This window comes from Lolium rigidum, chromosome 6 (assembly GCF_022539505.1).
Source record: "Lolium rigidum isolate FL_2022 chromosome 6, APGP_CSIRO_Lrig_0.1, whole genome shotgun sequence".
NCBI lineage: Eukaryota > Viridiplantae > Streptophyta > Magnoliopsida > Poales > Poaceae > Lolium > Lolium rigidum.
In genome coordinates, this window is record NC_061513.1 from 197,044,330 (window position 1) to 197,057,352 (window position 13,023).

The following is a 13,023-nucleotide window of genomic DNA, read 5'->3' on the forward strand; positions in this document are numbered from 1 at the left end:
CAAGGACTCGACCCTGAGCCTAGACCCTCTGTCCTGCTCGGATACTTCATATCGTATAGTACAAGGACTAGATCGAGTCGTCATCTCATTACCTATATAAACATATGAGCATGCTACAAGGTTCCCAAAAACCAATTGGATGCGAGTTTCTATGCCTCCACGATCGAGAGAGAACCGTCGTGGTGATCACAACAGGATTGTTGCATGGACACCGAACTCTGCCGAGAAGAAATCCAGTCTGCAAGAAGAAATTCAGAGGTGATCGACATGGTCGACGTTTTAGCATGTCTAACAGGCCCCGTATTTTTTCGCCCCTTAAAACGCGAGTAGAGGACCCTGTATTCACTTTTCGCCGGCTGAAAACTCGTCCGAGCTAGCAGACCCCTCAAAACAGGGTTTTTTGACAAATTGGATATTAGAACCAACACAACATTCACATAAAATAAATGTTTTACATCACACAATAATCGTCATAATTATTACAATAATGTTTTCGGAAATGTTCTAATGGAAGAATTAAACAAATAACAAATGTTTCACACATACAACAATAGGAAATGAATATTTCACACATACAACAATAGGAAATGAATGTAATAACTCATTGGCCATGCAACTGCCAATGGTGATCAATCAGATCTTGCGTGAGCTGGTGATGAGTCTCGGCATTTTCAATGCCTCGATGAGCTGCAAGAAAAGCTTCAATCCGATCAGGGTTCCTCTCGGGCTGCACTCGGGTGCCAACATTGTCATAGAAACATGGCAAGTTCAAACCTCTTTCATCTTCAATGATCATGTTGTGAAGAATCACACAACATGTCATGATATCAACAAGAGTTTCCTTGTCCCAAAACCTTGCAGGACCCCGGACAATTGCAAACTTTGCTTGCAAGACACCAAAAGCTCTCTCAATATCCTTGCGGCATGCCTCTTGATTTTTGGTGAAGCAAGCTTCTTTTCTTGTCAAAGCCTTGTCCTTTTTCTCTTTTATGGACTTGACAAGGGTTGCATAGTTAGGGTAAATACCATCTGTGAGATAGTACCCCATGATGTACTCATTATTCATAAGTTTGTAGTTAAAGTTGGTGCTTCACCCTTAACTAGTCTTGCAAACAAAGGGGATCTATTCAAGATGTTGATGTCGTTGAGTGTCCCCGGCAGTCCAAAAAAAGCATGCCAAATCCATAAGTCTTGAGAGGCCACAGCTTCAAGAACAATGGTAGCATCACGGCTTTTCCCACAATACATTCCATGCCATGCTTTTGGACAATTTTTCCATGTCCAATGCGTACAATCCAAACTACCAAGCATCCCCGGCCACCCCCTCTTTTCATTGATCTCCATGAGCCTTTTTGTATCTTCCAAATTTGGAGTTCGGAGATACGTCTCTCCATACAACTTGATCACTATCTTGCGAACATATGCACGCAACCCGTGGTTGTTTGTACACCAATGCGAAGGTACTCATCGGTATAATCTGCCGGTATACCGTATGCAATCACCCTCATTGCGGCAGATATTTTTTGATATGGGCTAAATCCCATGACTTGGGCAGCATTTCTTCTTTGCTTGAAATAATCGCAATTAGCCTCGCAATCTCTGACTATTCTCTCGAACAAAGTCCTACGCATTCAGTATCTTCTACGGAAAAGGCGGGGAGGATAGGTCGGTACCTCGGCAAAATAATCTTGCATCAACTGTTCGTGGCCGAGTGCGCGGTTCCGCGGAATGCACATACGCCCCATCACGGATCCTTTCCGCTGATCCAGCAGCTTGGCGCGGTCCTCCATTTGCTTCATGCCGAACAGGAGCAGCACCATCTCCGTCTCGTCGTCGTTGAGCAGCTCGTCGAGGTCCGAATCGTCGGAATCCGACGAGGACCAATCCATGGATGTCGTGTCCAAATCCGCCATGTGCACATCCTCCGAAGTCATCTACCACGGTGAAGCATGCATCAGCCCCAAACACCTCCATTTTATCGGCGAGAACGAACAAGAACGCGGCGGAATACTCACCGGGAAAACGGCGGAGAAGACCGCGGCGGGGGTGCGGCAACGCGCGTGGAGGGACGCGGATCTTCGGTGGGGGTGCGGTGGAGGTGCGGCGGGCGTCGACGCAGCTCGGCGGGCGGCGGAGGGGCGCGGATCTGACGGATTCCGGCGGCGGCGCGCGGGTGGCTGCGGCGGCGCGCGGGGGAAAACGGGTGGGGGGAACTGAAATGTCCGCGCGCGGTTTCGGAAATAAGATACTGATTTGGCCCTCTATCGCCGCTCCCACCCCGCACAAGTAGGGGGCGAAGACCTGCCCCGTAATCGAAAACAGCAAAAATCGGAACGGGACCGTTTTTACGGGGTCTACTAGACGGCCGGGTAGAGCCGAAACCCGTATTCCGGCGGTTATTATACGGATTTGGCCATTTTAAGGGATCTGTTAGACATGCTCTCACGGACTTCATGCCGACGTTTGCCACATGGCCCCGGTGACTGGTCGCAAATACAATCCACCACGCCAGATCAAGACCCACCGCGGGAACAAACAGAGGTGCGTGGAGAGGCCCTATGTAACTGACTAGACCGATGGCAGGGCCTAGGCGCGGCCGGCAGCGATGGTCACGGGCGGAACGGCCTCGGCGGTGAGACAGTGACGGTGAATTTCCACCAAATCAATCGCACGAACTCGCCCGGTTTCTCTCGCTGCGGAATCGAAATCAAATTTCCGCCGGCAACGGATCGATGGATCGTCGTAACTGTATATGACAACTCAAGGTAGCTCCTGTGATTATTATACATGAGTGGACGGAAACAATCTGGTCAATTTTTGGGAGCAGCTACTGAAGTCGTTTGGTACCAAGCTATGTTATGTGTGTGTGGGCCACGCACCGGAAATTTAACATTGATGCAACTGATCTCTCAGATTAACATGCCAAGTTCAATACTATTGATGATTAGTTCGTGACTAAGCTGAAGTAATTGATTAAAGCTTTTAAGTAACTGGTCCTAAATCTTGTGTTTTTCGCGTTTGAAATTGCAGACCAAAGATCTGCATGCGATAGCTGTTCTTTTGATATCAACTCTGAACAATCAGAGGTGCATCTATTAGGAGAAGATGAAACTCTAAGAATTAGATGACCCAACCATGAAACAAGCAATTTGTATGTTGAGGGCAGTTTTTTTCATCATATAGATGATTATCACTGCAATCTATTGTTTTCCTGGTATTAATCTACATATCTGCTCATGTAGAACTATTGTATTCGTTTATTGTTTTTGCCAGCTAGAGATGAACGTTGGAAAAGTTGCAGCTTATCCATCAGGCGAATGCACAATTGCAGACACCGCATGCTGTGCCTTGTCTCCCTGTCTATATTCTGGTGGAATCTGAGGCCATTCAACAGTGGTGTCATTGAGTTGTACAAGCATATTGTTAATTTCGAAATATTTTCATGGTTTCGTGCAATGGTTATCTTTTTTCATGTGCTCCACATCCAATTTGTATACTATTTCTAAAGTACTTTATCATGGTAGTTTTATCATTTCTAGAAAATATTGGCAACCTTTATTTATGGGTAACGGCTAACATCGAAGGGATGATCCAAAATTTCATCGAACCGTCAGCCACTTAGGAATTGTAGTTGGTCTCATTTCTATCAAAAATAAGAGTAAAATAAAAAAAATAGATGAAATCAATTCTTCACCCTTCAATAATATTAACTATGTTAGATTTGAGGGGGAAAGATGGGAGCAATCGGTGTGTTCTTGTCATTCACGTTCCCATTTTCTAGATTTGTTTTATCCAAAACTAAGAAAATCGTTCACCCTTTCTATTTATCTACATTTCTATGTCTAATATTTTTGGCCGTGGCAACACACGAGCACTCTTACTAGTCTTCCTAATATTAATCGTATTCCTTTTGTAGAAAAGAACATAGGAGAAAAACAAACAACGAGTAGGCTGTTGTAGGTTCATCCGTGTATAGCCCAAATTGTTGTGGTCAGCAGTGAGCTTGTCCCTTTCTCGTGAGACTCTCATACGTGCCCCGCTGCCACTCCAATCATTCGACGCCCCCATCTCCTCCACACTCTCGCCTGCTGGCTTCTTTTCTTCGCTCCTGCTCAGTCTAGCCCCAATCACACGCGCATTCCACTTCATCTCCCGCAATGTCCATTCCCGCCCTCCGCTCCTTCCCCACCGTCTACGGCGTGAAGCGGAGCACCCGCCTTGTCCGACGCCATTCCCGGCTCGGCGGCGGCCTCCGGGCCAGCTCCGTCGCAGTGAACGGGGAAGTGGGGCTGGGCAGCAGGAGTACTGAGAAGAAAGAGGACGCGCTGAAGGAGGTCGCCGACGAGGAGGACAGTGGACTGGAGCCTCTCTACGATGATGGGTTCGGGGCCGTGACCGTGAAGGACTACTTTGCGGCAGCCAAGGCCCTGTCCAAGGACGACGGAGGCCCGCCTCGGTGGTTCTGCCCCGTGGAGTCAGGCCAACCGGCGGTGGAGGATGCGCCCCTGCTGCTCTTCTTGCCAGGTTGGTCCTCAAATCTTTCGAGACTGATAGCTTCCGTGATGTTTTTGTTCCCTTCTATCTTGATTACTGCATGATGAATCGAAACCAGCTCTTCAGTGTGATATCGCTTCCATGAAATGCCCAAGTGGAGAACTCGCTCTAGACTTGCTTCTCTTCTAAGACTGTACCTCGAATCGACTGCACTGCAGGAACCGACGGCGTTGGGATGGGACTCATTTTGCACCACAAGTCTTTGGGCAAGTGAGTACATCTTGTTTTCTTGTGCACATAAAAATATTTATTCTCTTTATGGTAGCACTAGCACGTGTTGTCACCTTAAGCGAAATAGTATAATCAAAGTAATTGCAGGTAAGCCTGCTTTCAGTGCCTTTTAGTTTTAGCGATTGCTACTTGTCCTCATTAGTCACGAATCATGATCTAACAAGTTAATTATGGAAAAAAATAAGACTACTAGTCTGGGATGATGTACGCCTCTTCTTCTAAAATATTTGCATACGCAGCTAAAAAAATAATAATATGAAAAGTCTTTCTGGCACATGAACTCCAGTGATCATCTATATTATGAAAATTCGAAAATCATATTTATAAAATTTACAGAAAAAAAATCCGGGCTTTGTCAAGCATGCAAAATTGCAATGTTGAATTCTTTATATTATGGGCTACACAAAAATGACAAAATCTGATATTTTTTTGGATATTTGAAAATGTGATACTCAAATCCACACTTTCTTTTTCATTTTTGTGTATCTCAAAATACACATTATTCCAATTGACAGTTTGCACGTTTGTTGTGGTATACTACCTCTGGACGTTATTAATTGACGCACGGACCTTCTAATGATATGCATGCGAATGCCTCCCTCCGCGTCGATTAAATCCGGCCGGAGGGAGTACATCACTGGCTACATCCTGTTTATTTTTCAATTTTTTTCGAAAGGCAGAAATACAATTGTTTTCCTTTTTTTAAAAAAAAAGGGGATACGGCAGCCCATGTGCACCAAATCTCCACCCCTGTCCCCGTTGATGTTATTTTCTCCTTTTTGCTCTAAAACTGGACTGCCCATGTGACAGGAAGTAGACTGCCTGCTTCTGTGTCTTGTTTTCTCTTGCACTGATCAGGTAGCTTGCTGAACCTCATCAGATCGGCAGTGCAGAGTCTAATCCTGCGTGATAATAATATGCAGGGCCTTTGAGGTTCGTTGCTTGCATATACCAGTAAATGATCGTACTCCATTTGAAGGTACGGCTTGCCAGTATTCCTTAGCTTCCCTATGATTCTGTATTCAGATTATACTATCATCCAAGTCTAATTCCAAGAATTTATAGAACTGTGACTGTAAATGTACTGTATTTAATTATGAAAGAAAAACAGAGATAAGTATCATGAAAGCTTCGATTAATCTAACACGAAAGAATGTAAATGATTACAGGTCTATTACAAATTGTCGAACAATCTATCCAACATGAGCAAGATTTGTCACCAAACAGACCGATATATCTTGTTGGAGATTCGTTTGGCGGATGTCTGGCGCTTGCAGTGGCAGCTCGTAATCCACAAACTGATTTGGTCCTCCTACTGGTAAACCCAGGCAAGCGAAAACCTTATAGTTCAGAATTTAATGAGGAAGTATTGCTTTCATAAGGCTTTTTTTATATTGTAAAATAACCTGCTGTCCTCTTCTCATTGTAGCAACGTCATTTGCAAAGACTCCATTGCAGCCAATATTGCCTCTTCTGGAAGCAATGCCAAGCGACCTTCATGTTACAGTTCCATATCTTCTCAGCTTTGTAATGGGTATACTTTCTTAGCTTGTTAATAATACTAGTTGTTCTCTGCATTTTTTCAAGTGTATGATCTGACATGCCTGTCATATATTTGTCTCCTTAATTTCGTGATCTTCCAGTAGTATAAAAAACATTTAATGAATGTTCATACTATGGGAAATGACGTTAAGAAACAGGGGGATAAAAGGAAAATTAGTACAGCAAATTAGATGTTTAAAATATTTCCCATAGTACTCACTGTATGTTAGTTGGAAGAAATTATCTTAATTTTAGTTATTGTTTCATAATAAATGCATATTCTACCTCACTGTATGTGCTATTAAATTTAATGCTTGTTCCACTTCTTCTGATGAGCTAAGAATGTTTATGAGCAGCTGACCCTCTGAAGATGGCTATGGTTAGCATTGAGAACAACCTTTCTCCTCCAGAAACTCTTCAAAAGCTGGCAGAAAATCTCACTTCTTTGCTGCCTTTGCTTTCAGTATGTTATCCATACCTCCTCTGTCTATCTATCAATACCACACATTTTTTAAGTAAGTGAACTCCTATTTAAACATAAGGACTAAAAGTGCAAGAAACATATGGTTATAAACTTCCTTAACATTAGTTGATCGGCCCTAACTCTATCTGCCAATATGAATTAAGAATTGCTTTTCGTATACCTTTTTATTATGAGGACGCTCGGAGATCTCTACTATGGGAAATGTTTTTATTTTGTTTTTGTTTTTACACTTCTAGAAAAGCTTATAGATTACAGTTGCATTTGTTACACTTGTAGAAAAGTCCGGTTAGATTGGTATTTGAGTTTAATTAACCAAGTTCCATGATGTAGTTGGTCAGTCTTCGTGCTTGAGCTGTACTAGCTGAGTAGGATAGGATATAGGTGTGCGTTTGTTAGTAGCAATCCGTGTCCGAATATATTGATCACGAAGGGGTATCTATTTCTTTCATCCCACTATTTTCAGAGATCCACTTTGTGCTTTTCATCCGCGGGACAATCAGTTACAACCTCTTATGGAGCTACTTAATCAGTTAGAAATCCTCTTGTATTACTATAATTTAAGATTCCAATCCTTTCATTTATCAGGAATTGGCAGATATCATTCCAAGGGATGCACTTTTGTGGAAGCTTAAGATTCTGAAGTCAGGAGCAGCCTATGCCAACTCCCGTCTTCATGCTGTACAGGCCGAAGTTCTACTTCTTGCCAGGTACTTGCTATAACAGTGGTGCCTAAATTGTGCCGTTCTCCAGCTTTGATGGAATCATTTATCTCAAATGTTTTGATCTGATGCTCAAAATATTAATATATTTAGTGGAAAAGACAATCTTCTTCCGAGTGGAGAAGAGGCAGATCGACTCTTCAAGACACTGAAGAACTGCAGAGTTCGATACTTCAAGGACAATGGCCATACCCTACTCTTGGTACACTTGCAATTCATCGAAATGTTCCTAAGCCGAGCACTGGAATTTTTTGGAGTCAATTCTGAAATTCACATTTTTCTTGCACAGGAGGATGGTATCAATCTATTATCTGTCATAAAAGGTGCAAACATGTACCGTCGTGGCAGACAACGGGACTTTGTGACTGACTACCTCCCCCCTACACTAAATGAGTTCAAGAAAACATTTGATGAAGATAACAAGTATGTATTCAGCTTCTGAGAGTACTTCCTATTTTCCTTGGAACAGATCTAGTAAGTGGAAATTTTATTTTTGCAGATTGTTTCACCTTGCACTGAGCCCAGTCATGATGTCTACACTGACAAACGGCAAAATTGTCCGTGGCCTCGCTGGTGTTCCTGACCAAGGTCCTGTCTTGTTTGTGGGTTATCATGCACTGATGGGGATCGAGTTAAGCCCATTGTATGAAGAATTTTTGAAGGAGAAGAACACCGTTGTCCGTGGCCTTGGTCATCCAGTGTTGTTTGGAGCAAGTAATGAGACCTCGCGTCAGGAGTTGTCTCGGTTTGATACAGTTTCTATGTACGGCGGATTGCCGGTCACTCCAATCAATATGTACAGGCTGTTCGAGAGAAATCAGTATGTTCTCCTCTATCCAGGTGGTGTTCGGGAAGCTCTACATAGAAAGGTGTGCTTAATGTCACCACATCTCTGCTAAGGCTACAAAGAATCATTAGGGGCAGTTTGGAAAAATAACATTTTTTTGGTAAAGTTCTGGTATTGAAGTGAAATTTGAACCTAATTCCAAAATTTTTACCAAAGGATACCCTTCTTCAAGCAGGCTCTTAGTGTTTTATTACCACGCAGAACTATTTTCTTTGCTATACAAGTAAATTAACATGTCAGTTTTTTATTAATAGCAGTGTCCCCACTAATATAAAAATAGTATGATCAAGGTTAGTACCTAAGCGCTCCATAACTGAAACAAAAAACGAAAGAATGTTATCTGAGTCTTAGCCTACTAGTAGATCGTTTCTCCTTCGGTAATTACTGAGCTGAATTTGGCAGGGTGAAGAATATAAGCTGTTTTGGCCGGATCAACCAGAATTTGTAAGGATGGCAGCAAGGTTTGGTGTTACCGTCGTTCCATTTGGGTTTGTCGGAGAAGATGATGCATTAGAGGTAGCTTTCCTAGTTCTTTTTTTGTACAATCAACACTGTTATATAAAATATCAACATTCAGATGTCATATCATTTAACATCTTTACCTGTTGACCTTTAAAGCATGTTTTATTCAAGAAAAGAACAGGAAAGCATGGCGCAGTAAATGACTGAAGTTTATGATAATGCACAATTTGTAGCTCTCTGCAGGGCAAGTGTGGTGCTAATATATGTTTGTGACCAAGGCAAGGTTATGTACTGTGTTTTGGTAAAAACTAAACCAGGTGTATCTTTGCATTCTTTCCGCAGTTGGTTCTGGATTACAATGATCAAAAGAACATTCCGTACCTTCGAGAGTGGATTGAGTCAATCAACAAAGACAGCCAAAGAGTGAGGTGAGCTACTACTTTCCAAACAAATACAAGATGTGTTACTCAAACTCTTCTTCATTCCGCTGTGCACATTTTTAATTTCAGAGATAGTGTCAAAGGAGAAGAAGGGAATCAAGATATGTACCTACCTGCTATTGTTCCCAAAGTACCTGGACGGTTCTACTACTTGTTTGGCAAACCAATCAAAATGAAAGGGATGAACAATGTTCTGAGAGATAGGAAGAGCGCAAACGAAGTGTATTTACATATCAAATCAGAAGTCGATAATGCATTGGCATACTTAAAAAGGAAGAGGGAGGAAGATCCTTACAGGAGTATATCGCAGCGTGCTGTGTACCAGGCAACTTGGGGTGTTTCTGCTCAGGTCCCAACTTTCGAACCATAGACTAGGTGCAAATATATTCATGCGATAGATGACTGCACATTGGCAGTTTGGCATAAGCAGAAACGGAAGAACAGCTAGCACTTTCTGCGGAGGAAGTTAGGGCAAGCTTTCTGCAAATCCCAGTGTACAACTCTAACATTAGTTAAGCATTCAGAAAGAAGATATCCATTATAGCAAAGTACATAATGCGTAGAGAACATACATTGAGCATTTTCTTATAGTACGTTTGACTGGTATATGTTACTTACTCATTGATAGTGATTAATTCACACAATATGCTACTGATTTTTCAAATTTTGTTCAAAATCAAAGGTCTCTTTCATCTCCGTACCCTAAATTCAATGTGAAAATGGATAGCCTAAAGTTGGAACCAGATGCACATCAGCTAGTCAAATATGTTCACTTTCGCAGCAACTGTTTTAGGAAAATATGTTATGCTGGCAACCTGGCATATTTTGAAAAGATGTCACATGTACGTGGTGGTTTGGCACATAGTGTGGAAATATATTTCAGAAAAAAGGGCATGCAAGTTACTGCAACAACTATGGGGAACTCCCTTGTGGCTTCCACGCTTTAACATGTTCTACCTGATTACGAGAATGAGGAGGGGGAACCTCTAGGGTTTTGGCCCGATTTTCACAGATTTTTGGGGTAAACCACGCGGAAGTGGGGAAGAAGAGGACATGAAAAAAAAAGAATGACTCACATACGCGAAGAATGAAGACGAACACACGCAAACACTAAACAATACACAGCTAAAGCACTCGCTGGTGGCCAACAGTCCAATCGAATCCCTTCGCAAAGGGAGTGATTGGGCAACATGCTCCCTCGGTTCCCAACCGGAGAGGGAAGAATACATTGGAGAGGATGTTGCGAACTCAAACATGATCACGCGGATGAGAACCTTGTACAACTCAAGAGCAAATCAAGAGAGGTATTGGATTGGGTTCCCCATGGGGAATAAAGACAAATAGCAAGTGGTTTAAATCTTTGTCTAATTTCAAATCGAATAGTTAAGTTGGGGGTAGTGGCGGATAAGATTACATGGTGATAGGGCAAAGGTGTACGATCTTTCGATGAGACGAAGATAAATCGATTTGTTGGTGTAGTTCGTGCTTGACGATCCAAGTACACCTTCAAACCTCGTGCGCCAATGCAATCACTAGGAAAATCTTCAGAGGTTACTGATCTTGCAGGTGCACGATCAGCCTGACCAGGGAGGGTCTTAATTCCTACATGAAATCGAGAACAAATAAGAACTAATAATGCAATCAAGATATTCCGGATGAAGATGAATGATTTATCAAAAAAAGGTGGAATTCCGAATAGTCGGTCCTGTTCTGGGCGTTAGCCTCAAAAGAAGTACACGAAGTTGCAGCCAATCTAATCAAAATCCTAGTTCTAACTACGAGGCGGTATATAAGGACAAAAGGAAGGGTTTTCGACCAACCAAGGTATGGGGGTTGAAATCCATCCTAGATGGGTTTTCCTCCTTAGATACGGACCCTAAAAACTAGTTTTAGTTGCTGCGAAAATAACATGGGCTGGCCCAAAACTAAAGGTGGGGTAGCAACATATTAAGCTATGGACCAAATTATGACGTATAATCTTGAATATTTCGTCCAAGTCCTCAATCGTTATTATGGGGCTTCAAAGTTCCAAAATCTTCACTTGTGACATCCTCTTTAATCCTCACATGCTTGCTTCTATCTCCATGCACAATCATGCTCCAATGCTTGTCCCTCCTGTCCATACTAGATCCATCATTTCTAATAGAAACAAACACATCTGATTTAGGCAGCATCATAATCTCATGTATGTGAGGAATAGTTCCAAGAAACGAAAGTACCTGATAGTGGCACGAGCTAAAGTGATAGGTCCTAGTATTTGTATCGTTGTAGGTATAACAGTTATATCAATAGATGTCCTAATCATATGGCCAAAGGTCCACTTTGCACATAGGCAACGACAAAATCGGTACTACCAACCCTAGAGGCGGAGTACATGCTATAGCATATACTCTACTATCATAAAAACCGTGAGTTTCCTGCCTGTATAACGATTTGCTTCTCGTCAACCTATCGATGAGGGACACACTGGTGCATATGTTCGAGTGTGCGCTCTTCCCATTGGTTGAAAGTTGTGGGTCGGGAGGTGACAAATTTCCTTCACAGGCTTGTTGACTGGCTATATCCTTCTTCTTTGCCAGTTGGTGCGATTTCCTCTGGTTTCTTCTTTAGCTGACATGCCTTCTCTTCCAGTTGCCCCTATTTTTTTCTTCAACTGCGGTCTTTCTTGCTCCCACCCATAGCTTGCAGCCGGTTCTGTTTGTCTTGCATGCCCTTTTGTCTGCAGGCCATAGAGCATCTCTAGCAGATACGTCAAATCGCAAACCCCAAAACTACCGATCCAGGGCATCCCAATGCAATATTGGGGTTCTGAAAAAGTGCGCAGAAAAATATTTTTAAAAAGTTGGCGCGTACACTAGTAGGAAAAGCCTTATAGGTGGCGCACCTGGCACGGTGCGCCACAAAAATAGCTTATTTTTGTGGCGCAACCACAATATATGCGTCATAGAAACAAGGTGGGGCCCACACCCTGCCACCCACAATCATAGGTTCCACTATTTTTGTGGCGCATAGGACGGGTTGCGCCACAGAAATAAGTATTTCTGTGGCGCATAGGCGGGTTGCGCCACAGAAATAACTATTTATGTGGCGCACTGGGGCTGGTGCGCGACAGAAATAATTGTTTCAGTGGCGCACTTGTTCTGGTGCGCCACAGAAATAGTGGAACTTATATCATGCCGTACCCCCTCCCCTCTCCCTACCGCGCGCGCGCCCGTACCCCTCTCCCCTCTCCCCTCTCCGAGCGAGCCGCCATGGTGAGCGCTGGCGTCACCGTCGCCATCGCCGTCGCCGCCGCCTTCCTCCGCGAGGGCCGCATGCCGCCACGCTCCTCCCATCCCCGCCACCTGCAACACAAGATACCGCTACGGCGAGGAGGGGCCGCCGCATCAAGATGGAGGAGGGGCCAGCGTCGCGTCAAGGTGGAGGAGCCGCCGCGTCCTCCTCCTCCTCCACCCCTGCCGTCGTCGTAAACCTCCTCCTCCACCCCTGTCGTCGGTGAACTCTCTCCCCTCCCTTCCCATCCCCTCCCTCTTCCTCTCTCGCGCGAGCACAAAGTGCTCGACGAAATGCTCGTGTGCTGCTCTGGTTGTGCTGCTGTTGTTGTTGCTGTGCTACTGGTTGTTGTTGCTGTTGATGTGCTACTGGATGCAATCTATCTATCTATCCTAGCTTGCTGTGATTGTTGCTGCAGCTACATGCATGCTCTGGTTGTGCTGTTGTTGCTGTTGCTGTGCTACTGACTGC

The 13,023-nt window shown here is 43.7% G+C and overlaps 1 protein-coding gene across 2 annotated transcripts; it reads left to right on the forward strand.

Moving 5' to 3' along the window:
• The first annotated feature begins 4,061 nt into the window (after positions 1–4,061).
• Positions 4,062–9,830, forward strand: LOC124659429 (phytyl ester synthase 1, chloroplastic). 2 transcript variants are annotated; one of them, XM_047197306.1, is made up of 13 exons: positions 4,063–4,524; positions 4,713–4,764; positions 5,709–5,764; positions 5,955–6,113; positions 6,215–6,319; positions 6,684–6,790; positions 7,397–7,518; positions 7,624–7,732; positions 7,820–7,953; positions 8,030–8,399; positions 8,780–8,893; positions 9,182–9,267; positions 9,349–9,830. In XM_047197306.1, exons 1-13 carry the CDS (start codon positions 4,158–4,160, stop codon positions 9,647–9,649), a joined length of 2,082 nt encoding a protein of 693 aa, XP_047053262.1. In that variant the 5' UTR covers positions 4,063–4,157; the 3' UTR covers positions 9,650–9,830. The 2 variants fall into 2 exon arrangements, with proteins under 2 accessions (XP_047053261.1, XP_047053262.1); XM_047197305.1 differs by having other exon boundaries at positions 4,062–4,524; positions 7,624–7,953.
• Positions 9,831–13,023: the final 3,193 nt, after the last annotated feature.

Excerpts from the sequence above, each read along its gene's own strand:
- LOC124659429 (XM_047197305.1), top strand. The coding sequence starts at position 4,158 with ATGTCCATTCCCGCCCTCCGCTCCTTCCCCACCGTCTACGGCGTGAAG. Across the intron at positions 6,320-6,683 it reads TCTTCTCAGCTTTGTAATGG|CTGACCCTCTGAAGATGGCT; the intron begins GTATACTTTCTT and ends GTTTATGAGCAG. Across the intron at positions 8,400-8,779 it reads GGGAAGCTCTACATAGAAAG|GGTGAAGAATATAAGCTGTT; the intron begins GTGTGCTTAATG and ends TGAATTTGGCAG.